The 25639-nt window shown below is 55.3% G+C and overlaps 2 protein-coding genes across 9 annotated transcripts in view; one reads left to right on the top strand and one right to left on the bottom strand.

Annotated features, from left to right (window-relative positions):
• Positions 1-14461, top strand: part of LIPE (lipase E, hormone sensitive type) — a 28277-nt gene extending 13816 nt beyond the window's left edge. For 4 of the 8 annotated variants that reach the window (XM_003811755.5, XM_055103685.2, XM_057300624.2 and 1 more), the window contains 9 exons: positions 5159-5694; positions 7686-7776; positions 7887-8032; positions 8217-8402; positions 8534-8828; positions 9614-9841; positions 10430-10606; positions 12940-13364; positions 13897-14461. In XM_003811755.5, coding sequence (XP_003811803.2) covers positions 5159-5694; positions 7686-7776; positions 7887-8032; positions 8217-8402; positions 8534-8828; positions 9614-9841; positions 10430-10606; positions 12940-13364; positions 13897-14160 — 2348 coding nt within the window. In that variant the 3' untranslated portion in view covers positions 14161-14461. Of the gene's footprint in view, positions 1-191; positions 3258-3492; positions 3730-4540; positions 4735-5158; positions 5695-7685; positions 7777-7886; positions 8033-8216; positions 8403-8533; positions 8829-9613; positions 9842-10429; positions 10607-12939; positions 13365-13896 lie in introns of those variants that run through there. The other 4 variants (XM_063600324.1, XM_055103686.2, XM_055103689.2 and 1 more) reach the window with 4 other exon arrangements.
• The window catches only part of LOC100976543 (CEA cell adhesion molecule 6), a 910921-nt gene that overhangs the window by 255322 nt on the left and 629960 nt on the right, over positions 1-25639 (bottom strand). The gene's annotated exons all lie outside the window — the stretch shown is intronic.

The following is a 25639-nucleotide window of genomic DNA, read 5'->3' as shown; positions in this document are numbered from 1 at the left end:
GCTAGCTTCCAACCTTTTTTCTGCAGCTTCCTCACCTCTCTTACCTTCAAAGAATTGAAGAGGGATAGGGCTTCGCTTGGGATTAGGCTTTGGCTTAAGGAAATGTAGCTGGTTTGACCTTCTATCCAGACCGTTCAGACTTTCTCCATATCCACAATAAGCCTAGTTCACTTTTTTTTTTTTTTTTCCAGACCGAGTCTCATTCTGTCACCCAGGCTGGAGTGCAGTGGCGCGATCTCGGCTCACTACAAGCTCCGCTTCCCAGGTTCACGCCATTCTCCTGCCTCAGCCTCCCTAGTAGCTGGGACTACAGGCACCCACCACCACGCCCGGCTGATTTTTTGTATTTTTAGTAGAGCTGGGGTTTCACCGTGTTAGCCAGGATGGTCCCAATCTCCTGACTTCGTGATCCGCCTGCCTCGGCCTCCCAAAGTGCTGGGATTACAGGCATGAGCCACCATGCCCAGCTAAGACTGGTTCACTTTCTTATCATTCATGTGTTCACTGAAGTAGCACTTTTAATTACTTTCATGAATTTTTCCTTTGCATTCACAACTTAGCTAACTGGCAGAAGAGGCCTAGTTTTTAGCCCGTTTCAGCACTGGACATGCCTTCCTCACTAAGCTTAATCACTTCTAGCTTTTGATTTAAAATGAGAGACATAAGACTCTTCTTTCACTTGAACACTTTGAGGTCATTGTAGGGTTGTTAATTGGCCTGATTTCTATTTTATTTTATTCTATTTTTCATCTCATTTCATTTATTTGAGACAGACTCTCGCTCTATTTTCCAGGCTGGAGTACAATGGTGTGATCTTGGCTCACTACAACCTCCACCTCCCGGGTTCAAGCGATTCTCCTGCCTCAGCCTCCCGAGTGGCTGGGATTACAGGCACACACCACCATGCCCAGCTAATTTTTGTATTTTTAGTAGAGATGGGGTTTCACCATGTTGGCCAGGCTGGTCTCAACCTCCTGACCTCAAGTGATCCACCTGCCTCAGCCTCCCAAAGTGCTGGGATTACAGGCATTAGCCACCGTGCCCGGCCTCAATATTGTATGTCTTAGGGAATATGGAGGCTCGAGAAGAGAGATGGGGGAAATGGCTGGTCAGTGGAGCAGTCAGAACACACACAGCATTAATCGGTAAAGTTCGCCCTCTTACGTGGACATGGTTGGTGGTGCCCCCACTCACAATAGTAACACCAGAGATCACTGATCACAGATCATCATAACAAATATAATAATAATGAAAAAGTGTGAAACACTGTGAAAATTACCAGAATGTGACACAGAGACACGAAGTGAGCAACTGCTGTCAGAAAAATGGTGCCAACAGACTTGTTTGACGCAGGGTTGCCACAAACCTTCAATTTGTAAAAAATGCAGTATGTGCGACGCACAGTGAAGCAAGGTATTCCTGTAGTAAACTGTATAGTATGCTAGATGGTGACAAGTGCCGCAGAGAAAAATCACCCAATACACCATCTCAGGAAGGCCAAGTGAGCCCACAAAGCAAACCACATGCAGAACATGCCGGCCATGGCCCCACTTATAAATTCTGTCTCCCACCCTGAGCCAGCAGAACAGCCAAGTGCAGTTTCCAGATGAGGAAAACAGACTCATCCAGGGTCGCCAGCAAGGGCTTGGGCCATCTTTCTTTCCTTTTCTTTTCTTTTCTTCTTTCCTTTCTTTCTTTCCTTCCTTTCCTTCCTTCCTTTCCTTTCTTTCTTTCCTTTCTTTTCTGACAGAGTCTCGCTTTATCGCCAGGCTGGAGTACAGTGGCGTGATCTCAGCTCACTGCAACCTATGCCTCCTGGGTTCAAGTGATTCTCCTGTCTCAGCCTCCCAATAGTGGGGACTACAGGCATCCACCACCATACCGCTAATTTTTGTATTTTTAGTAGAGACGGGGTTTCACCATGTTGGCCAGGATGGTCTCGATCTCCTGACCTCGTGGTCCACCCACGTCGGCCTCCCAACGTGCTGGCATTATAGGCATGAGCCACTGTGCCTAGCCCACATCGTCCCATTTTCACAGCTGCAAGCCTAACACTGCCTCCTGAGGCCTCTGTCTATCCATCTGTCTGCCAGCCCTGGGGAGGGGCCGTCCTCTCCTGAGCTAACTAGCCCCTCTGCCCTCGCTCTGCCTCTTCATGCCTTCCTTCCTGCTTCATATATCCACTGAGCACCTGCTATGTGCCAGGTCCCATGATAGGCCCCAGGGCCACCTGGGGGATGACAGTCCGGGACAGAAGATTCACTTCCAGCCAAGCAAATGACCCTGAGGCCTCAGAGCCCCTCAGTCACACAGGCCCCTTTCAAGGCCCTAATCTTTTTTGTTTTGTTTTAAGACAGAGTCTCGCTCTGTCACCCAGGCTGGAGTGCAGTGGCACAATCTTGGCTCAGTGCAAGCTCCGCCTCCCAGGTTCACACCATTCTCCTGCCTCCGCCTCCCGAGTAGCTGGGACTACAGGTGCCCGCCACCATGCCCGGCTAATTTTTTTGTATTTTTAGTAGAGACGGGGTTTCACCGTGTTAGCCAGGATGGTCTTGATCTGCTGACCTCATGATCCACCCGCCTCGGCCTCCCAAAATGCTGGGATTACAGGCGTGAGCCACTGCGCCTGGCCCAAGGCCCTAATCTTGTATTTGTAATTCTGTATTTCTTCTTCCTAAAGGGCCACACCCCTGTACCTTGTAAGTTTCATGGCTCCATAAAACCTAGTCCTGTCCTGGGGGAGATGAACAAACATGTAAACAAATTATAAAGTGTCAAATGGCAGGATGGAACAGAACTAAATATCATGGCAGAAAATAATGGGGGCGTGCATATCTTAGCTGGGGAGAAGCAACTGGGGAGTACCTCTTGGAAGTGACAAGCTGAGGCCAGACAAGGAATCTGTGGAATGACATGGGTGAGGAATCTCTCTCTCTGAGCCTCTGTTTCCCTGTGTGAGGTGGGGATGCCAGTCACAGCAGGGTGGGCTGAGAGGGGTAAGTGGCAGGTCCAGGTTACCCAGTGTGGTCACACCACCCAGTAGGACCGACAGGCAGCTCAGGCCCCTAGCTGAGCCTGGCACTGCCCTTAATCGGCTTTTGTCCTTCCAGGAGGGACAGGCAGGGCTGGCTACCTCCTCTCTCCCCCCAACAGCTGGGGCTGGCTGTGCCAGGGCCAGACTAGGAGGCGGGAGCTGAGATCACTGGGCCTTTGGCTCCCTGAGTCCTCTCTGGGGACAGAGAGGGCAGCCTGGCTGGGTGAGAGGGGACGGTTTGTTCAGGACTGGGGCTAGGACTCCTGGGTCCTAAAGGATGAAGGGGCTGGGGGCCTGGACTCCTGGGTCTGAGGGAGGAGGGGCTGTGGGTGTGGACTCTTGGGTTCTAAGGCAGAGGAGCCTGTAACAGGACTACCAGTTGAGCTGAGTCTGGGAGCAGGTGGGGGGCAGGGCAGGGAGCTGAGCCCTCTACTCTGTTTACAGCACGTGGTCCTCACTGATCTTTCTGGGTGGGAGGTGGCTTGTGCGGCTACACCCTGGGCAGGCCAGCCCCGCCCCCGGGTTTATTGCCCCAGGCTGCTACTGGCACAAGCCACAGACCAGCAGTCCCAGCCCAGGGAAGCTCGGAAGATGCCTAGGAGGGGTGAGTGTCCAGCCAGCTGAGAGACAGGAATGGCCGCTGCCAGGCCCCAGGACCTAGAAGGGAAAGGAAATACCTTCTTCTAGGGGAACAGGCAAGGTGCTGGGCTTTGGGAGGGAAGTCACTGGAGCAGATGGTAGCATTCCACCAAGGGCAGCTTGTTCAGGACCTGGGTGACAGGGCATCCAAGAAACAGGGCAGCCTGAATGGCTGGGAAAGGATATCAGAGGAAAGATCACTGGGGACTGGAAAGTGTGGAGATCAGACGTAGTCCAGGGCAAGTTTTGAGATGTGGCTTCCAGAGTCCTAGCGGGGAGCCCCACATAAGTGTGGCTGTGGACCCAGAGAGCTGGGTTTACAAAAGCTCTGCCACTTGCAGTGCAACTTTAACCTCCTCACTTAAAACCTGAGCCTCAGTTTCCTCTCCTGTAAAATGGGGATGCTGGCAATAATAGAGATTTGAACCTAGGTGGTGTGGGTCCCAGAGGGTTAGCACGCTAAAGCAGCAAACACACAGAAAGCTCTCAGCACGGGACCTGCACAGATATGCTCAAGGTCGACACCAGTGATGAGTATCGCTGTTCCGGGCAGGGGAGCAGGGCCGGCCATGCAACCCAGGACCAGTGGACAAGCCTGAAGGCCAGGGGACCCCACTGGGGGAGAAGCAAGACTGAGTTTTGGGGATCTCACAGAGAAACGGAGGGAACTGGGATTTGGAGGGGGTTCCACAGCCAGACTTGAAGGACGAGGAATGACTCTTCAGTGAAGTCTAGAATTGTGAACTCCTGAGTTCAGGGAGAGCTGCGCTTGGGGACCAGGGTCCCGAGAGATGGGAATGGGAGGGCTGGGGCTGAACTCTCCCAAATGTTGTTGGAGGGGAAGGGCCTGTGGGTAGCACTTGGGGCCTAAGAAGGAAAGATGGGATGGGGGACCCAGACTCCTGGGTCCTGAGAATGGGGACCAACTGGAGGTTTAGACTTCTTGGAATCTAGGAGAAGGAGTCTTGGGCCCCAGGAGAGTTCATGGAGACAGGTGACTAGACTCTTGGGTTCCTGGAAGGAAGAAAGAAGGACCGGCAGCCTCCTGGATCACAGGAGAGGTGAATGAGTTAGGGAAGCAGAGTCGTGTGGGCTCAGGGAATGTCCGGATTCAGGAGGCCAGGGCAGCAAGTTTCTGAGTCCCAAAGAGGTGATAGCAGGGGCTCCTGGGTCCTGAAGAGGAAGGGCTTGGGGCTTGGACTCCTGGGTCTGAGGGAGGAGGGAGCTGAGGGCCCAAACTCCTGGCTCCCGAGGAGGGACAAAGGCACTGGGAACTGGGGCCCCAAACTTCTGATTCCCAGAGACAAGAGGGTGACCTCTTATGTCTAAGGGAGGAGGAACCTGGGGTCCTGGGCCCCTGGAACTGAAAGAAGACAGCACTGAGGTTTGAAGGAGGAGTGGGTAAGCTATGGCCCAGACTCCTGGGCCCCAGCTAAGCAAGGCTTGATCCAGCCCCACCTAACAGGCCTCCCCACCTGCCCACAGCCTCAAGGCTCATCCACAACATGGACCTGCGCACAATGACACAGTCGCTGGTGACTCTGGCGGAGGACAACATAGCCTTCTTCTCGAGCCAGGGTCCTGGGGAAACGGCCCAGCGGCTGTCAGGCGTTTTTGCCGGTGTACGGGAGCAGGCGCTGGGGCTGGAGCCGGCCCTGGGCCGCCTGCTGGGTGTGGCGCACCTCTTTGACCTGGACCCAGAGACACCGGCCAACGGGTACCGCAGCCTGGTGCACACAGCCCGCTGCTGCCTGGCGCACCTCCTGCACAAATCCCGCTATGTGGCCTCCAACCGCCGCAGCATCTTCTTCCGCACCAGCCACAACCTGGCCGAGCTGGAGGCCTACCTGGCTGCCCTCACCCAGCTCCGCGCTCTGGTCTACTACGCCCAGCGCCTGCTGGTTACCAATCGGCCGGGGGTACTCTTCTTTGAGGGCGACGAGGGGCTCACCGCCGACTTCCTCCGGGAGTATGTCACGCTGCATAAGGGATGCTTCTATGGCCGCTGCCTGGGCTTCCAGGTGAGCCCCCTGCCCCGTGCCCCTCTGGGCCCACAATGAAGGCACCTGGTGGCCCCTGGCGGCCCCTGGCCTGGCCTATAGTATGGTAAAGTAACCAGTGGTCAGCATTATCGGACTCAGCAAACAGCAGGTACAGAAAGGAGAAGTTGGCTGGAGCTCAGACAGAGCTGCACCAGGGGTCTCAAACTCATGGTCCCTAGGTCATATCTGCTAGGTGGTAAGAAATGCAACTTGCAGAGCTTTTTTCACCAGGATATCCACTACTCTCTATTGTCCTACATGCAAGAGATGCATTCACTCTTTGTTACCTGTCTGGCCCCTGAAGTCACTTGAGTTTGAGACCCCTCAGGGAGGGATCTGGAGCCATGTGACCCTATAGTCCTTCTGGCCCTCTCTGGGCCTCCCCGCACCTCAGCCTCCCCCTCCCACCCCACATCTCCAGGCTTCCCTGCGGGCTAGCCTATCCTCAGCAACCCAGCCCAGGCATGCCTGGAAACCTCCCTTCACCAGGGCTGAACCCACAAGTATTGATCAGCCCAGCTGGGCCAGCCAGCTCCTCCCTGTGTCCCAGCCGTGACCCTAGAGTCATGAGAAAGAGATCCCGGGGCTGCCCAAACCAGCATCCCAGCCACAATAGCCAGGCATCAGGTGCCCTCTGCCCTACTGGGCGCACAGCCAGGGGCAGGGCCCAGCTCTGCCTTGGTGCAGGGCAGTCTCCCCTTTAAAATGTCCGTCCCCGGGAGGGCAGAGGCCTCCCCTGTCTTGGTCACTGCTCCAGCCCGGTGTCTAGCATGCAGTAGGAACTTGGCCAGTACAGAGTGAACAGAAGAACCCGCCAATCCCTTGCCTTGGCCTCCTATGGCTCCATTTCCTCTAATCCTGTGTCCCCATTGTCTTTTTTTTTTTTTTTTTTGTATTTTGTTTAGTAGAGATGGGGTTTCACCATGTTGGCCAGGCTGGTCTCAAACTCCTGACCTCAAGTGATCCACCCACCTTGGCCTCCCAAAGTACTGGGTTTACAGGCATGAGCCACTGCACCTGGACCCCACTGTCTTTCCTTAACTGCCTGTCTGCTCTGTCAGACGCTGTCTCTCCCTGCCCCCGTGGTGGCCGGCTGGTCCCATGTCTAGGCCTCAGTCTCCCTCTCTGGCTGTCTTTCTGCCTCAGGTCCCTGTGCCTGGGGGCGCTGTCTCTGGCCATCTCCCTGTTCCTGTCTTCCAGCTACCTCCTCTCCCCATCCATCCTCTCTCTGACTTTCAGGAAGTCCCTGCACCATCCTACTCCCCACCTCACAGCCTACCAGTGGCACCACCCCGCACTGGGAATGAAATCCAAATTCCTCTGCCCAGGCCCTATATGAGCCCCCTTTGCCTCTCCAATGTCACCACCTGCCCCTCTCCCCACTGCTCACTCTGCTCCAGCCACACTGGCCCCCTGACTGTCGCTACCCAGGTAAAGCACCAAGCATGAGCTCACCTTTTTTTTTTTTTTTTACAGAGTCTCGCTCTGTCGCCCAGGCTGGAGTGCAGTGGTGTGATCTCCACTCACTGCAACCTCTGCCTCCTGGGTTCAAGCGATTCTCCTGCCTCAGCCTCCTATGAGCTCACCTTTAAGCCTCCATGCTCTCTGTGCCCTGTGCAGGGAACACCCTCCCCTCGCTTCAGTCAGATCTCTCCTCCGAGACCCGCTAAGTAGCCTGACCCCTAGTCATCACTGGTGCCCTCTCCACCTACTGCCTTTTTTTTTTTCCAAACCATTCGTCATTCCTTGTCATGATACTGCGCGTGGCTTTGCTTATCTGCTGATCATTTGTTTTCCCTTTGAGAACATCAGGTCCGTGAACCAGGCGAGAGCTATGCCCAGCACACAGTAGGAGCTCATGAAACGTTTACTGAATGAATGTGCCTTCCCCGCACATCCCTGTGCCTCGCTCCTGCCCTGTCCCCATCCCTCTCTTGAGCGGTGGGTGACGCAGCCGCGTCTCTCCACAGTTCACGCCTGCCATCCGGCCATTCCTGCAGACCATCTCCATCGGGCTGGTGTCCTTCGGGGAGCACTACAAACGCAACGAGACAGGCCTCAGTGAGTCCCAGCCAGGTTCTACTCGCAGCCTACTCTCTTGGCCCTCCTCCCCACTCCTGCCCAAGCAGCCTGACCCACTGGGGCTCCCTGACACCCCTTCTGACCCCTAGGTGTGGCCGCCAGCTCTCTCTTCACCAGCGGCCGCTTTGCCATCGACCCCGAGCTGCGTGGGGCTGAGTTTGAGCGGATCACACAGAACCTGGACGTGCACTTCTGGAAAGCCTTCTGGAACATCACCGAGATGGAAGTGCTATCGGTGAGGGCCTGTTACAGATGGGGACACTGAGGCCCAGAGACTCATCTGAGGCCACAGTAGGTCTCTGTGGGGCTCCAGGCCCAGGGATGGCACACAAGGGGAAAGACTGGGGATCAGAGGGAGAGGTGAAGGGCACCCCTGCAGGCAGACCCTCCCTAGCACCCCTTCTGTCCCCTCCCTCCAGTCTCTGGCCAACATGGCATCGGCCACCGTGAGGGTAAGCCGCCTGCTCAGCCTGCCACCCGAAGCCTTTGAGATGCCACTGACTGCCGACCCCACGCTCACGGTCACCATCTCACCCCCACTGGCCCACACAGGCCCTGGGCCCGTCCTCGTCAGGCTCATCTCCTATGACCTGCGTGAAGGACAGGTAGGGTTCCAGCCTCAGCCAGGGACAGAGCCGAGGAGCGTGGGCAGCCTCCACCTTGGCATCCCCATGGAGGGGTGCAGCCCTGGCCAGCTCTCCCCAACCTCACACACCGTCTCCCTCCTCACCCCCAGGACAGTGAAGAGCTCAGCAGCCTGATAAAGTCCAATGGCCAACGGAGCCTGGAGCTGTGGCCACGCCCCCAGCAGGCACCCCGCTCGCGGTCCCTGATAGTGCACTTCCACGGCGGTGGCTTTGTGGCCCAGACCTCCAGATCCCACGAGCCCTACCTCAAGAGCTGGGCCCAGGAGCTGGGCGCCCCCATCATCTCCATCGACTACTCCCTGGCCCCTGAGGCCCCCTTCCCCCGTGCGCTGGAGGAGTGCTTCTTCGCCTACTGCTGGGCCATCAAGCACTGCGCCCTCCTTGGTGAGCCTCAGGCCCCCACAGCCACCTGCGCCTGCTCCCATCCCACCCAGCTTGCTTTAAGCTCCTCCAGCCTCAGCCTCACACCCTCTACCTTTCTCTCCCCCCACACCTCCCAGCTCCTGCTCACCCAGGTCCTGCCCAATCTTCCACCTCAGCCACTTTATCCTCTGTCCCCAACTGTGGCACCCAGACTCTCCATCTCCTCCACCTCCACTTCCCACCCACCGTCCTGTCTCCTTGGGCCTCTGTCGTCCCCCTCTGATAGCTCCAGGCCCTGCTCTCCTGTCCTGCCAGCCTCCTGGCCCACAGTCCAGCTTCTCTGACCTCCCTCTTCGAAGATCAACATCTTGGGAGGACACTGAGGCACAGAGCAGAGTGTGGCCATGCCCCAGGGCACAGAGCCTGCAGCCCAGCCCCTCTGTACTGACCCTGAACCCTGACCTTCCATTCCCGCCCTCTGAGGCCCCCCTCCTGCAACAGGCCTGAGCTCAGCTCCCCTTTCCCACCACCTGCCCTCCCTGCTCCCAACCTCCAGCCCCGACAGACTTTCCCAGTGCTTCCCTGGGCCTCTCCAGGTCCTGAGTCATCCTGACCCTCTGTCTACCACATGAGCCCAAATCTGTGCCTCAGTCTGCCAGTCTCTAAAACTGCAGTCTGCTAGGCCTTGGAGTGCCCCACACCCCACCTTGGAGAGCCCAGTTCTCCCAGCTTGAGTTCCTCCCTGCCCTCCTCCCCAGGCCTCTGCCCCTGCCAGGTTGTCACCAACCACCCCTCTCCCAAACCAGGCTCAACAGGGGAACGAATCTGCCTTGCGGGGGACAGTGCAGGCGGGAACCTCTGCTTCACCGTGGCTCTTCGGGCAGCAGCCTACGGGGTGCGGGTGCCAGATGGCATCATGGCAGCCTACCCGGCCACAATGCTGCAGCCTGCCGCCTCTCCCTCCCGCCTGCTGAGCCTCATGGACCCCTTGCTGCCCCTCAGCGTGCTCTCCAAGTGTGTCAGCGCCTATGCTGGTGAGGCCCACACCCTCAGCAGGGAAACAGGACTGCATGGATGTCTGACTCCTGCAGGGACGGGCTGGGGACCAGGACTCCTGTGACTGAGGAAGGAGAGGCCAGGCAGAGGAATCTAAGACTCCTTGTCCCTTTTTTTTTCTTGTGTGTGTGTGTGTGTGTGTGAGAGAGAGAGAGAGAGAGACAGACAGACAGACACAAGGTGTCATGTCGCTCAGGCTGAGTGCAGTGGCTCAAACACACCTCACTGCAGCCTTGACCTCCCAGGCTGAAGCAATCATCCTGCCTCAGCTTCCCAAGTAGCTGGAACTACAGGCGTGCACCACCACGACCACGCCCAGCTAATTTTTGTGTTTTTCGCTATGTTGCCCAGGCTGGTCTTGAACTCCTGGGCTCAAGCCATCCTCTCGCCTTGGCCTCCCAAAGTACTGGGACTACAGGCGTGAGCCACTGCGCCCAGCCTCCTTATCCCTTTTGAAGCGATTGGATATTCTCGGGTCCCTGGGACCACAGATGCCTGAAGTTCTGGGCGTTAAAACTGGGCCCAGAAAGGGGAAAACAACTCAGCTACCCACATATATTCTGCAGGTGCAAAGACGGAGGACCACTCCAACTCAGACCAGAAAGCCCTCGGCATGATGGGGCTGGTGCGGCGGGACACAGCCCTGCTCCTCCGAGACTTCCGCCTGGGTGCCTCCTCATGGCTCAACTCCTTCCTGGAGTTAAGTGGGCGCAAGTCCCAGAAGATGTCGGAGCCCATAGCAGGTGAGTGATTCACTCCTGTCACATGCCCAGCCAGGGTGGGCAGGAGGGACAGCCTAGCACAGCAAAAGTCCCAGGGAAGATGCTGGGCATGGTGGTTCAGACCTGCAATCCCAGCACTTTGGGAGGCTGAGGTGGGCAGATCACTTGAGGTCAGGGGTTCAAGATCAGCCTGGTCAACATGACGAAACCCTGTCTCTAGTAAAAGTACAAAAATATTAGCCAGGTGTGGTGGTGCACACCTGTAATCCCAGCACTTTGGGAGGCCAAGGTGGGCAGATCACTTGAGGTCAGGAGTTCGAGACCAGCCTGGCCAATATGGCAAAAACCCTTCTCTACAAAAAAATAAATTAGCAGGGTATGGTGGAGTACACCTGTAGTCCCAGCTACCAGAGAGGCTGAAGCATGAGAACCGCTTGAACCTGGGTAGCAGAGGTTGCAGTGAGCCAAGACTGAGCCTCTGTACTCCAGCCTGGGTGACACAGCGATACCTTGTCTCAAAAAAAAAATTTAAAAAAAGAGTACCCTTACTGGGCTGTGGTGAGGTCTGCCTCCAACCATTTGTCCAGTACAATATATGGCACCCAGTAGGTGCTATTAGAAGATGCCAGCACCCCTGGTGTGCCCATTCTGTTCCAGTGACCCTCTGGGCCACAAAGTACTTAAGTAGTTATTCTCACATTGTTTTGCACCTCACCTTCGTAGATTTATAAAGACAAGTAAGGCTGGGTATGGTGGCTTACGCCCATAATCCCAACACTTTGGGAAGCCAAGGCAGGCGGATCACTTGAGGTCAGGAGTTCAAGACCAGCTTGGCCAACATAGTGAAACCCCATCTCTATTAAAAATACAAAAATGGGCCAGGCGCAATGGCTCATACCTGTAATCCCAGCACTTTGGGAGGCCGAGGCGGGCAGATCACGAGGTCAGGAGTTTGAGACCAGCCTGACCAACATGGTGAAACCCCATCCCTACTAAAAATACAAAAATTAGCCAGGCATGATGGCATGCATCTGTAATCCCAGCTACTCAGGAGGCTGAGGCAGGAGAATCACTTGAACCCAAGAGACGAGGTTGCAGTGAGCCGAGATCACGCCACTGCACTCGAGCCTGGGTAACAGAGTGAGACTGTCTCAAAAAAAAAAAAAATACAAAAAGTAGCTGGACATGGTGGCATGCCTGTAATCCCAGCTACTCAGGAGGCTGTGGCGGGAGAATTGCTTGAACCCGGGAGGCGGAGGTTGCAGTGAGCCGAGATCGCACCACTGCACTCCAGCCTGGGCGACAGAGCAAGACTCCATCTCAAAAAAAAAAAAAAAAGTAAAAAACTAAAACTGTAGCATCTTGGCCCTGATGGTAGGCAGTGTGGGTCTGACAAAATGAACAGAGCTGAGGCCAAGCTGGGCACGCCAGGTGGGCTGGAAGTGTATCTTTAGCATCGTTTGGGCACTTGCTTGCCTGGTCACGTGAACGGATAAAACTGAAGAACACAAAGGAAATGTGGGGAAGCAGATCCACGTGGCTACAGGTGCCAGACCCCTAGAAATGTGATACACCCTGGAGACTTGTTAGCTCCCTGTGAACAGAGCCTCCCTTCAAGCCACTGGGCCTGCTTACTATTCAAATCATTTTGATCCATTTACACCTTGTGGTAAGAGTAATCCCAGCACTATGGGAGGCCGAGGCAAGCGGATCACTTGAGGCCAGGAATTCGAGAACAGCCTGGCCAACATGGCGAAACCCCATCTCTGCTAAAAAAAAAAACACAAAAATTAGCCGGGCATGGTGGCACATGCCTATAGTCCCAGCTACTCAGGAAGCTGAGGCACGAGAATCACTTGAACCTGGGAGGTGGAGGTTGCAGTGAGCCATGTTCTTGCCACTGCACTCCAGCCTGGGTGACAGAGCGAGACTTTGTCTCAAAAAAAAAAAAAAAAAAAAAAAAACCGATATATTATGATCCCCAGTGGGTAGCGGTACCTAATCCCACATCTTATCCCACTGAGTCCTGCCACCTATGAACCAAGGACTATTTTCATTTCCTTGATCTAGAAGAAAAAATAGGTTCCTAGAGGTAAACTGCACCTAATCTTCCCAGTCTCACACACACACACACACACACACAATCCTTCACTAGGACACACTGCCCCACTGCCAAGACCCCCACCATGACCACCTGGGGCATCTGGAACTCCACCCATCCCCTAGGCAAGAGTCTGGGGAAACACAGCCTTTCACAGCGCTCCACAGGCGACTGCCCTTCCCATGGCATTCCCTGCCAGCCACACACACACCCAACCTAACGGAGCCAGGCCTATCTGCTCTCCCTCTCTCAGAGCCGATGCGCCGCAGTGTGTCTGAAGCAGCACTGGCCCAGCCCCAGGGCCCACTGGGCACGGATTCCCTCGAGAACCTGACCCTGAGGGACTTGAGCCTGAGGGGAAACTCTGAGACGTCGTCGGACACCCCCGAGATGTCGCTGTCAGCTGAGACACTTAGCCCCTCCACACCCTCCGATGTCAACTTCTTATTACCGCCTGAGGATGCAGGGGAAGAGGCCGAGGCCAAAAATGAGCTGAGCCCCATGGACAGAGGCCTGGGCGTCCGTGCCGCCTTCCCCGAGGGTTTCCACCCCCGACGCTCCAGCCAGGGTGCCACACAGATGCCCCTCTACTCCTCACCCATAGTCAAGAACCCCTTCATGTCGCCGCTGCTGGCACCCGACAACATGCTCAAGAGCCTGCCACCTGTGCACATCGTGGTGAGCGACAGAGGGGGCCGGTACAGGTGCATTTAGAGAGGAGCAGGGCACCCGGGGAGGAGGGGGACCGGGCACGGGTGCACCTGGGAAAAAGAGCTCCGGAGTGGGGAGAAAGGGACAGGCGTGTCCCCAGGGGAGAACAATGCCCCGAACGAACGGGAGGAGGACAAGAGTCAGGGCTGCCTCCGTTTTACTTTGCAATTTTGAGTACCAAGAGACAGGATCAGTGGGGCAGCCCCTTGGGCTTGGAGAATCAAGAGAAAAAAAAAGGTGGGTTTGGCGGGGTGGGGAGGGAGAGGCTGGAGAGAGGCCGGGGATCGCAGTTAAAGTCATTCTCCCATTCTTCCCACAACTCCCCCCATTCCCTCCATTCTCTCCCCAACTCCTCACCCACCATGTCTCCTGCCTCCGTCCACTCCGTCTGTATCCGTATTTCCCGCTCCCTTTGTTCATCAAACCCCTCCTCGCTCTACCCGACCCCGGTCTGTCTGTCCCCCACCCTCTCTCCACGTCCCTCCCCGCTGTCCCGTAGGCGTGCGCGCTGGACCCCATGCTGGACGACTCGGTCATGCTCGCGCGGCGACTGCGCAACCTGGGCCAGCCGGTGACGCTGCGCGTGGTGGAGGACCTGCCGCACGGCTTCCTGACCCTAGCGGCGCTGTGCCGCGAGACGCGCCAGGCCGCAGAGCTGTGCGTGGAGCGCATCCGCCTCGTCCTCACTCCGCCCGCCGGAGCCGGGCCGAGCGGGGAGACAGGGGCTGCGGGGGTAGACGGGGGCTGCGGGGGGCGACACTAAAAGCCTGTTGTTCCCATCTGCGCCGGCCTCCGTCATGAATGCGTTCCGGGCCGGGCGGAAGGGGACGCGGGCTGTGCCTTACTTAAGTCGGGGGTGGCAAGGGGGCGGGGCGGGGACCCGAAAGCTGAGACCCCCGCCACGGGGAGGGGGACGCGCACACACACCGGTCACCGAGACGGCTGGACCTGCACGCCACCGCTGCCTTTTGCTGCTGCTGCTGCGGCGACCGCCGCAGGGACGGGGACTGGCCCTCCCTTGCAGGTCGGTTGGTTTGTTTGTTGTAAATAAAAGTATTTAATTAGTTTGGCCTCTCTCAAATACGGTGGGGCGTTTGCCCACCAGGGGGCAGCATCGGACTCAAGCGGCTGGGAACCAAGAAACCTGGAATGAGGGGTATGGGGGCCTGGATTTTTGGGACCAGAAGGGAGTGGACTCCTTGGTAACCCGGACCCACCTCCCCTCGGACTTCATCCAGGTACACTGCCAGGAGATGCTGGGTCCTCAGCTCCTCCCCTTGAAGACCTTCGGTTAGCTGGACTCACCCTGGTCCCAGGGAGACCAGGCTCAGCATCCATCAGGGGGATATAAAAGTTAAAAATAATCTCTCGGGTCTCAAAGGCTCCAGTGACCCAAACACCCTACAGAACTGGAGCAAAGTTAGCAGGAAATCAGAAACAAACTGGCGCTCAAAATACTGTAAATGCAGCCGGGCACGGAGGTTCACGCCTGTAATAACAGCACTTTGGGAGGCAAGACAGGAGGATAGCTTGAGTCCAGGGGTTTGAGACCAGCCTGGGCAACATAGACCAGTCTCTACAAAAACATTTAAAAATTAGCCTGGCGTGGTGGCACACTCCTGCAGTCCTACCTACTCAGGAGGGTGAGGCAGGAGGATCACTTAAGCCCAGGAGTTCGAGGTTGCAGTGAGCTATGATCGCACCACTGCACTCCAACTTGGGCAAGAGTGGGACCCTGTTTCCAAAAAAACAAAAACTGGAAATGCAAGCTCTGTCCAGCTGTGACAATCAACTCTTGGACCAACTCTCTGGCCCCTTGTAAGCCCTGAGTTTGGAGTTGAGATGATTTATACCCAAGACATGCCTTCAAAGGGCTTCTGATCCTGGATTCAGAGAGGGTGGAAGAACAGACACAGGCTGTCACAGTCCCCAGGGGTTCCACCTGTGGTAGTCAGGGAGGGCTTCACAGAGGTGGTGATCTGAGCTTGACACTACAGGATGAACAAAAGTCTGCTAGGAAGAAAAAACATGCCAGGTTGTGAGAGCCAGCTGGCAGTGATCAAAGCTGCCACCTGGCTAGAAAAAGCTTCCACCTGACCAGAAGGTCAGGTGCAAAGTGGGGAGGGGCGTGAGGGGCCTGGAGTGGTCAGCAGGAGCAGGGCCTGAAGAGCCTGGAGTACGATTTGGACTAAACTGGAGGGCAGTGGGGAGCTACAGGAGCACTTTGAGCAGGAAAGGGCCAGGGTCAGCTCAGGGCACTGAAAGATCCTGCTGGGACACTGGGGGATGGACAGAAAAGGGCAAAACTGGAGTCCTACAGGCCAAGGAGGATGCCTGAGCTGGGGCAGGAGCCGTAAGGGTAGGGAGTGTAGGTGTAGCATCCCAGAGCCATAAAAGGTGGGAAGAACAGCACCTACTGATGAGGTTACAGGAGAGCAAGGGGACAGAGATGACACCCAGGTCTGGCCATGGAAGCAGGTGGACAGTGAAGCTGTCTCTTCAATGGGAGGAGGCTCAGGTGTGTGTGTGACAGGTGGGACCTGTGGAGGGCCATTCTGGACATGGTGAGCTGGAAGGTCTCAGGAAGACAATCCAGGAGGCAACAAGGGTCAGAAGTGCAGTCTGGGGCTGGGTGTGGTGGCTCACACCTGTAATCCCAGCACTTTGGGAGGCTGAGGCGGGTGGATCACCTGAGGTCAGGAGTTCAAGACCAGCCCAGCCAACATGGTGAAACCCTGTCTCTACTAAAAATACAAAAATTAGCCAGGTGTGGTGGTGCACGCCTGTAATCCCAACTAACTGAGAGGCTGAGGCAAGAGAATCGCTTGAACCTGGAAGGCAGAAGTTGCAGTCGGCCGAGACTGCACCACTGCACTCCAGTCTGGGCAATAGAATGAGACTCTGCCTCAAAAAAAAAAAAAAAATGCAGTCTAGGTGGAACCAAGGGACTAGAACCTTTCCAGGAAGCCTGGGCAGGTAGGACAAGCAACAAGAGGGCCAGGACAGAGACAGCCCTGAGGATCACGCCCCTAGTAAAGGGGTGGGCGGGGGTGGGCAGTGGAAGGCAAGGCTGGCGGGTTCTAAGGAGCAGCCAGAGAGGGAGGAAGCTGCCCAGGAAGGAGGATGTAGGGTGAAGGGAGTTTCAGGGAGTGGACCAGGTCAGATGAGGATTGAAATGTTACCCTCAGGTGTCAGCAATGAGCAGGTGACCTCAGTGACCTTGTCCAGAGCCACTGCAGGGTCATGGCCGTTAGGCAGCCAGACATAGTGGGTTGAAGAGGGAGTGGAAGGTAAGGGATTGAGCCAGTGGGCGCCACAAGAGAGCCTGATACAGGGCACATGTGTTTAGAGATGATGGACATGTTTGAATGCTGGAGGAGTGGGAGAGACTGAAGATGCAGAAACAAGAAAGCCGTTTCCTCACGGGGTGCGAAGCAAGGGATCCTCAGCTCAGAGGTCCTCGTTCACCCAGCAAGTGACTTCTGAGTCAGGGCCTGTGCTGGGGCAGGGAGCTGTAGCCCAGAACTCTTCCTGAAGGTCCAGATCCACTGGCCTGAGTCACCACTCTCCTTGTCCAACTCATAGAACCCCTTGGTCACCTCTGTCAAAACAGTCACTACCCATCAACCTGCTCCTCTTTCCTGTCCCCACCTCAGAGATGGCTCCACTGTCCTCCAGACTAGAGCTCTGGGTCTCATCCTGGACAACCCCTTGTCCCATAGCCCATCAATCCCCACTTTCTGTTCTCTCTGCCTCCTGAATCTCCTCATTTATTTTTCTTTCTTTTTTTTTTTTTTTTTTTTTTTTTTTTGAGATAAGGTCTCACTCTTGTGCAGGTTGGAGTGCAGTGGCACCATCTTGGCTCACTGCAGCCTCGACTTCCCGGGCTCAAGTGATCCTCCTGCTTCAGCCTCCTCAGTAGCTTGGACCATAGGCATGCACCACCACACCTGGCTAATTTTTCTTTTTTTTTTTTTTTATTTTGAGTCTCACTCTGTGGCCCAGGCTGGGGTGCAGTGGCGCGATCTCAGCTCACTGCAACCTCCCCGTCCTGGGTTCAAGCAATTTTCTGCCTTAGCCTCCCGAGTAGCTGGGATTACAGGTGCCCACCACCAAGCCTGGCTAATTTTTTGCATTTTTAGTAAAGACGGGGTTTCACCATCTTGGCCAGGCTGGTCTTGAACTCCTGACCTTGTGATCCACCCGCCTCGGCCTCCCAAAGTGCTGGGACTACAGGAGTGAGTCACCGCGCCTGGCCACACCTGGCTAATTTTTTGTAGAGATGAGGCTGTCACTATGTTGCCCAGGCTGGTCTTGAACTCCTTGGCTCAAGTGATCTTCCCGCCTCAACTTTCCAAAGTGCTGGGATTACAGACATGAGCCACAGCACCAAGCCTTGCCTCCTGAATCTCTATCTTATCCCCTCAGCTTCTTCCCTGATCCAGGCTCCACTCTCTCCTACCTGAATCCCTGCCAGAGCCACCTCCTGGGCTACTGGCTTCCAGTCTCATTCCTCCAGTTCTGGACCAACTATGACCTTGTCCTCCACTACCCCCTCACCCTCAGGACAAAGTCCAAGCTCCTCAGCCTGGCCTCTGCTCATCTCTTCGGCCTCCTCCAGCCTTACAGTTCCCCTGCTGGCCATACAGACTTGACTGGCCTTCCGCTTAGGCACCTGCACGCAGTACTGCTCCTGCATGCCTCCCTGTCTTTGGTCACGCTGAAACACCCTCCCCACACCCATTTTGCGTGGCATCTCCACTTTGCCTGGCACCTTCTGCTCCTCCAAGATCCAGCTCCAATGGCCCCTCCCCTGGAAACCCTTTCCCGACCACGCCAAACTCAAAAGTCTCTCCTGGGCTCCCCACCGTCTCCGCACACCCATGCCCATCAACGTCCATCCTCCCATCTGACCCGGGCTCCTTGAGGGCACGGCCCAGGCCTGACTCATCTTGGTCACCAGCATCGCCCAGCACGAGGCTTGGCACACCAGAAGCCTCAGGAAATGTTTGTCTAACTAATAGGTGGGAGAGTGTGTGAGTGAGTGGCTAGACGAGGGAATCCGTGAGTGAGAGAATTGAGGGTAGGAAGGGCAGAACGGATGAAGGAACAGGAAGGCAGGAGCAGACGGCTTAGGGTGGGAGGAACGGATGGATGAATAACAGATCCAGTATCCCGGTCTCAGTTTCTCCAAGAAAGCAAGATGGGTTCGCCGGGACTGAGCTCCTCCCCCCTCCGCCTCAAGCCTCACTAAGCCTCACGGTTTCCCACCCGAGCTATGTGCAGAATCCAAATACTAGGCGTGCTGGAAAGGGCTTACCCGGCCAGACTCGGAGAACCGGTTCCCTCGCGAGCCCGCTCGGGCCTCTGCGGAGTGGACCAGGATTCCGATCCCTCAGGTTCCGGGTCTATTGGCCGACTGACGGGGCCTGGCAGAGACTGGCGTCTCCGAAAGCCTATCGCTGTCCGAGTTGGGCTGTGGGCCCCGCCTACCAGGCAAAGAGTCCTGAGTGGCCCAGGGAGGTAGAAGGCCGAGTGTCCATTGGCTGGAAGATAGTGACTGACGTCATGGATAGCTTTCGCCGACAGACTCCAAAGAAGCGCCTCGCGTGTCGGACCCGCCTCCGGAGGGACTGAGTCGGGGTGGGAGCCCTGGGCGTAGACGGTCACGGAATGGTCGTGAATGGAGTTTCTGGCCCCACATACCTAGGCTGTTTGCTGACCCGATCCTTGGGTCTTGAGGAAGGTTGGGGATTTGAGAGTTCAGACTCCTTGGTTCTGAAGGAGGAGAAGTCTGGGACCCGAGGAAGGAGGGACTAGGGGCCCGGACTCCTGGGTCAGAGGGAGGAGGGGGCTGGAAACCTGAAGGTTTGGTGTCTAGGAGCGGGAACTCCGGGATCTTGAGTCACTCGCCCGCCCAGGGATGACAGGTTTGGGGTTCAGGATTTTATGAGGCTATTTATGGGAAGGGAGCCAGGCCTTACCCCCAGGCAAGTGTTCTGGGTAATGAGGCGGAGCTTGTAATGGAGAGGGAGAAGGAAGAGGCTCAGGGGAAGCTCTGGCCTGGATATGCCCTTTCCTCATCCCGAAAAGGGAAGTCAGAGGCAGGTGCTGTCTGCAAAAGGAACCCAGAGCTAGAGGAGACTGGAGACTCACGTGAGACTAAGAGAAAAACAGAGATACCAAAGGGGAGATGGCAAAAATAAAACAGTAATAATAACAGAGCTCTCTTGTACTGAGTTTACTGTGGCCTGGTTCTGTGCTGAGCATTTTACATAATTATCTCATGTCTTCCTCGCCACAGCTCTGAGAGATTGGATTATTATTAGTAGTATTATCCCCAGTTTACAAGTGAGAAAATTGAGGCCTAGTGAGGGAGAATCCAGATACAGATGTAAAGATACAAGAGAGACACAAAACACAGATGGAGATAAACAAAGAGTTACAGGCCCAGAGAGAAAAAAGAAAACGCAGGCAACAAACAAAAGGAGAGGGGCTGAGAGCTGGGACTCCTGGGGCTGGGGGACTGGAGAGCTGGTGACCCGGACTCCTGGGTCCTGGGGAAAGCAGGGCCAAGGATGGGGTCTCCCAGATATTTTCTCCCATGAATCCACGATACTAAGCTTGTCCAACCCTTCTGACTGTGGGCGTGAGCCTGGTTGGGGTCGAAAATAGTGATTAGGAGGTGCACTTGCATCATGAGCCTATTAGGAGGTGATAAGAACATGATTCATGGCGGTCTCCTTTGCCTGGAAGGGACCTTTCCCCCATGGCCTCTGTTCTTTGATCTGGACAGATCTGGCCTTCTCTGTCCCTCCCCATCACTGCATCTCGGTCACTCAGAACTGTCACTGAGGCCCATTGTGGAGGCAGTGGGCCACCTTGGGGCAGCAACAGCTTTCCTGGTGGGGATCATCTCTCTGGGTCTCTCTGCTTTCCCCCAGACCCTGAACCGACCAGAGGTCCTGGCACATTGCAGGGGCTCAGGAAATGCTCATGGAATGAATGGACAGAGATCCCCATCTCTGGGCAGCTCTTCCTCTGTCCCCATCCAGCCATCGTTTTTCTGTGTCACCATCACGTCTCTTACCCTCTCCCTGGCCTCACTGGTCCCCTCCCACCTTCCCTTTCAATCTCCCGTTTCTCCTTGAGCCACTGGGCCCACTATCCCCATTAGGGAGAAACCAAGGCTCATCTTGGAAGGATCTCTCCCAGGGCTCACCTATGGGATGTTATGTAAGGGAGTGGCCTCACAGCTGAGAGAAGGGTTCTCAAGATTCCAATTATAGACACACTCCCAGCACCTCAGAGTCAGAAATGCAAGATCACACCAAACACGTGCCATCACAATTTGTGTTAGATTTGATCTTGCATTTGCACCCACACAAAGAATCACACACATGCAGCAATATAATCACCTACAAGCACAAACACAAATATAGGCACACAACCACAGAATCGCCCGTGATCACAGCACACAAGAAATATCCTATTCCACATGCAAAACAGACACCCCAGCGATGCAGTTACATGGCCAGTCACTGAGAGGCCACTCATCCAGCTCCTACCAGGAGGACCATGAGCAAAGACCTGGGTTAATTCCCTACTGTATCCCCGGCAACCAGAAGAACACATCATCGTCATCAGCAGCAGCAACAAAAAATGTTTCCTATGTGACAGGCAGAATTCCAAGCACTTTTTTTTTTTTTGAGGCGGGGTCTCACTCTGTTGCCCAAGCTGGAGTGCAGTGGTGCGATCTCAGCTCACTGCAACCTCTGCCTCCCGGGTTCAAGCGATTATCCTGCCCCAGCCTCCCAAGTGGCTGGGACTACAGGCACCCACCACCATGCCCGGCTAGTTTTTGTATTTTTAGTAGAGATGGGGTTTCACCATGTTGGCCAGGCTGGTCATGAACTCCTGACCTCAGGTGATCCGCCCACCTCAGCCTCCCAAGGTGCTGGGATTATAGGCGTGAGCCACTGTGCCTGGCCGCACTTTTTATTTAATGCTCTCTACAACCTTATTTGCAAGAACCCATCTTATAGGTGGGAAAATTGATATCTGAAGAAGTTTAGTGACTTGCCCAAGGTTTCACAGCCACTGACAGGTGGTCAGAATTTGGTGGGTTTTGTTTTTTTTTTTTTTGAGATGGAGTCTCGCTCTGTCACCCAGGCTAGAGTGCAGTGGCACAATCTTGGCTCACTACAGCCTCCGCCTCCTGGGTTCAAGCAATTCTCCTGCCTCAACTTCCCAAATAGCTGGGACTACAGGCACATGCCACCACACCTGGGTTTTTGTGTGCGTTTTTAGTGGAGACGGGTTTTCACCATATTGACCAGGCTGGTCTTGAACTCCTGACCTCAAGTGACCTGCCTGCCTCAGCCTCCCAAAGTGCTGGGATTACAGGTGTGAGCCACCGTGCCCAGCCAGCAGTCAGAAATTGAACCTAGGCTGGGCATAGTGGCTCATGCCTTTAATCCCGACACTTTAGGAGGCCGAAGCAGAAGGATTGCTTGGGCCCAGGAGTTTGAGACCAGCCTGAACAACATAGCAAGACTCCGTCACTACAAAAAAATTTTAGAAATTAGCTGGCATGGTGGTGCACACCTGTGGCCCCAGCTACTCAGGAGGCTCAAGTGGGAGGATCACTTGAGTCGGGGAGGTCAAGGCTGCAGTGAGTCCTCCCACTCATTGCACTCCAGCCTAGGGAACAGAGTGAGACTTTGTCTCAATAAAAAAAGAATTTGAGGGTGGGCACGGTGGCTCACGCCTATAATCCCAGCACTTTGGGAGGCTGAGGTGGGAGGATCACCTGAGGTCGGGAGTTCGAGACTAGTCTGCCAAAATGGAGAAACTCCATCTCTACTAAAAATACAAAAAATTAGCCGGGCATGGTGGTGCATGCCTGTAATCCCAGCTACTCGGGAGGCTGAGGCAGGTGAATTGCTTGAACCTGGGAGGTGGAGGTTGCGGTGAGCTGAGATCACACCATTGCACTCCAGCCTGGGCAACAGGAGTGAAACTCCATCTCAAAAAAAAAAAAAAAAAAAAACACGAATTTGAACCCAGGCTTTCTGGCTCCAGAGTCCATCACATAAGGCTGCCATTCAATAAATAATTGCTGCCTTAATCCAACCGGAATTACAGAATCACAGTAACTGCGAACACACCCAAACAGCAGTGCACAGTGTGTAGACTCACAGGAGGGCAATACAGACACACAAATAGAAGAGACCCTCTCATATCACACCGCAGACGACAGAAAAAGCACAGAGACACATCATGACAGTCGGGGGTTGTCATGACAATTGGTCACAACCACACACAGAGACACAATACGCCCAAACACAGGGGCACACCCAGAGCTCCCCAAGTCCCTCCTGTTCTGCTCCCAGCCCCGCTGGGCTGGCCTTCAAGGAAACAGCAGGTTGAGGAAGGGAAGGGGGGCCACGCCACTTGTCCGCTCAGCCGGACCGGTTCCACCAGGGCCACAGATGGCACAACCCACCTTGTGAAACCCAAAGTGATGACTGACCCACATTGGGCAACTGGACTGAGACCTGGTCTGGATGCCTGGGTTCTGGGGAGAAAGGGGCTGGGAGCCTGGACTCCTGTATTTCCAAAGGAGGAGGGGGTTGGGTGCCCCATTCCTTCTAAGGGGGAGGAGGAGGATTGGGACCTGGACTCGCAGATCCTAAGGAGGGAAGGCTGGGGCCTGGACTCCTAGGTTCTGGGAAAAGAGGGGGCTGGAGTCCTGAATTCCTCTGTCTTTGATGGTAGGGTTCCAGATTTAGCAAATAAAACTATAGGAAGCCCAATTTAATTTGAATTTTAGATAAATAACAAATACTTTTTTAGTATAAATATGTCCCAAATACTGCATGAAACATGCTAAAAAACCTGTTTGTTGCTTATCTGAATTTCAGATTTTACAAGACAGCCTGTATTTTATGTGGCAACCCTGTTTGAGGAGGATGTAGGCCAATGCCTGGTGACTGGGCCACCATCACTCCTCAGCCCCCCAGGAGCTCCTCCTCCTGCTCACGGCCCTCCTCACCCCCAAGCAGGCCACCTCACAGCTTCCCCAGTCTCTATTTCCTCACCTGCATGAATTGCTAGATCTAATTGGGGCCCCCAGGCTGTGTCAGGAGTGAGAGAGGAAACTTGAGGACAACTCAGAGTGTCATGCTGGGAGCCCTAGGGTCCTCGGAGATGACTGACCTTGAGTCACCTGCACCCTTAGTCTGGACAGCAGGGGGGATGGGGCCCTGTGGCTGCCTCCACAGGGCAGGTCTGGAGATGAAGAGAGATGAGAAGCGAGATTCAGAAGAGATTTTGACATAGGAGACAGAGACCCCGGGATAAGGGCACAGAGACACAGAGCCTGGAAGGAGAGGGACCCAGAGATGGAGAGACAGAGATTTGGAAAGAGATTTGCAGAGATGAGGAAAGAAAGACAGATTCACAGCTGGAAAGGTGAAGATGCAGGGTGAGAGACGAAGATTCAGAGATGAGGAGACAGGGATGTTAGGACACAAGTGAGGAGATGTCCCCCAGACATCCAGGCTCTAGGACCAATGACGGACGTGCACCGGCAAGACAGTGAGCGCTGCCGGGAGTTCTGGGGACAAGAAGACCCAACCATCTGGGTGGTGCTGGGAGACCAAGGCTTGGGTCCTAATGTGTTTGAGGGAGGGAGGGGATACCTGGGATCCCAGGCTAGCAGGGTGATCCACCTGCCATCACCCCATACCCAGCGGGGTGATGACACCACCTTCTCTGCAGGTGACACCCCAGTTTTCTAGTGCCTCCTACATTTTTGGGGTGACACCCGTGCTGAGAACCCCACCCAGCTCTAATGCTGCTTCCCTCACTGAGTCACCTCCCAACCCCGTCAGGCCTGTTGGGGGGAAACTTTGGCGATTCAGGCACCCAGACCCCCAGCTCCTTCCCTGCTCAGGAGCCCAGCAGTGTGGAATCCCAGGACCCCTACCCTACTGAGGGATGTGCAGCCTGGCCTCATGAGATGCAGGAGTCCAGGGCCCCAGCCCCTCCTCCCTCAGACCCAGGGTTCCAAGCCCCCACTCCTTTGCTCCATCAGGACCCAGGAGTCCCAGGTGATGTCCACGTCCTTCAGGAACTGCGGCTTTTCAGTTCCCAGCCTCCTCCCTTCCCAATTTGGAGCTGGGGTGAGGTGTGTTTATTTACTTTGGTTCCAACATGAGTCATTCCCCAAAACACACTGCCCCCCATGTGTCTCCTGGCTTGAATGGGGAGGACACTGTCCCCCTCTCCCAGGAAAGTGGGGACATCACTGAGAGAGATGAGCGAGACCCTGAAAGGGGAGTCCCACACAGCACTCTCTCCCACTCCACCCGGCCTTTTTCTCTCCCCACCCATCACCTCTCCCCATTTCCCTGCCCTCTAAGCCTGTTCAGTGATCCCCCCACCTGCCTCTCCACTTTTCCATCTCCGTCTCTCTTCTGTCTCCCATCTCCCCTTTTCTTTCCTTTTTTTTTTTTTAAGACAGGGTCTCGCTCTGTCACTGAGGCCGGAGTGTAGTGGCGGGAACACGGCTCACTGCAGCCTCAAACTTCTGGACTCAAGCGATCCTCCTGCCTCAGCCTCTCAAGTAGCTGGGACTACAGGCACATGCCACCATGCCCAGCTAATTTTATTTGTATTTTTTGTAGAGATGGGGTATCCCTATGTTGCCCAGGCTGGTCTTCAACTCCTGGGCTCAAGCGATCCTCTCACCTCAGGCAATTACAGGGTTGGGATTACAGGCGAGAGCCACCATGCCTGGCCCATCTCCCCTCTTCTTGTTATTTCTTTTCACATTTTTGTGCCCCTCTGTTTCTTGGCACCTCTCCATCTCTCTACATCTTCCTGCGTCTCTCCATCTCTCTGAATCTCCTCTCTCTCCCTTCTGTCTAGAGGGACTTCCCTGCCTGCCTTTCTGACACTGTGTTTCTGTCTCTCCCTCTCTTTTGGTCTCTGCACATTGACCCGGCTGTGGCCCCCTGCCCCCGCCAAACCTCCCACCCCCTGCCACCTTCTTTTCCCTGGGTCCTGGGAGCTGAGGCAGGAGGAGTGGGGGGATGGGAGTGGAGAGGGATGGCGGGAAATCCCAGTGTGGTGAGAGGGTCGATCAGACCGGCTTGGCTCCCTGGGCACCTCTGTCAGAGCCCCGCCCAGGGCTGCGTGGCCGCCCATATAAGTGGCTCTGGGCTGAGAGGGAG

The sequence above is a fragment of the Pan paniscus genome, chromosome 20, assembly GCF_029289425.2.
Source record: "Pan paniscus chromosome 20, NHGRI_mPanPan1-v2.0_pri, whole genome shotgun sequence".
NCBI classification, from domain to species: Eukaryota; Metazoa; Chordata; class Mammalia; order Primates; family Hominidae; genus Pan; species Pan paniscus.
This window is presented reverse-complemented; position numbering and strand designations above follow the sequence as displayed.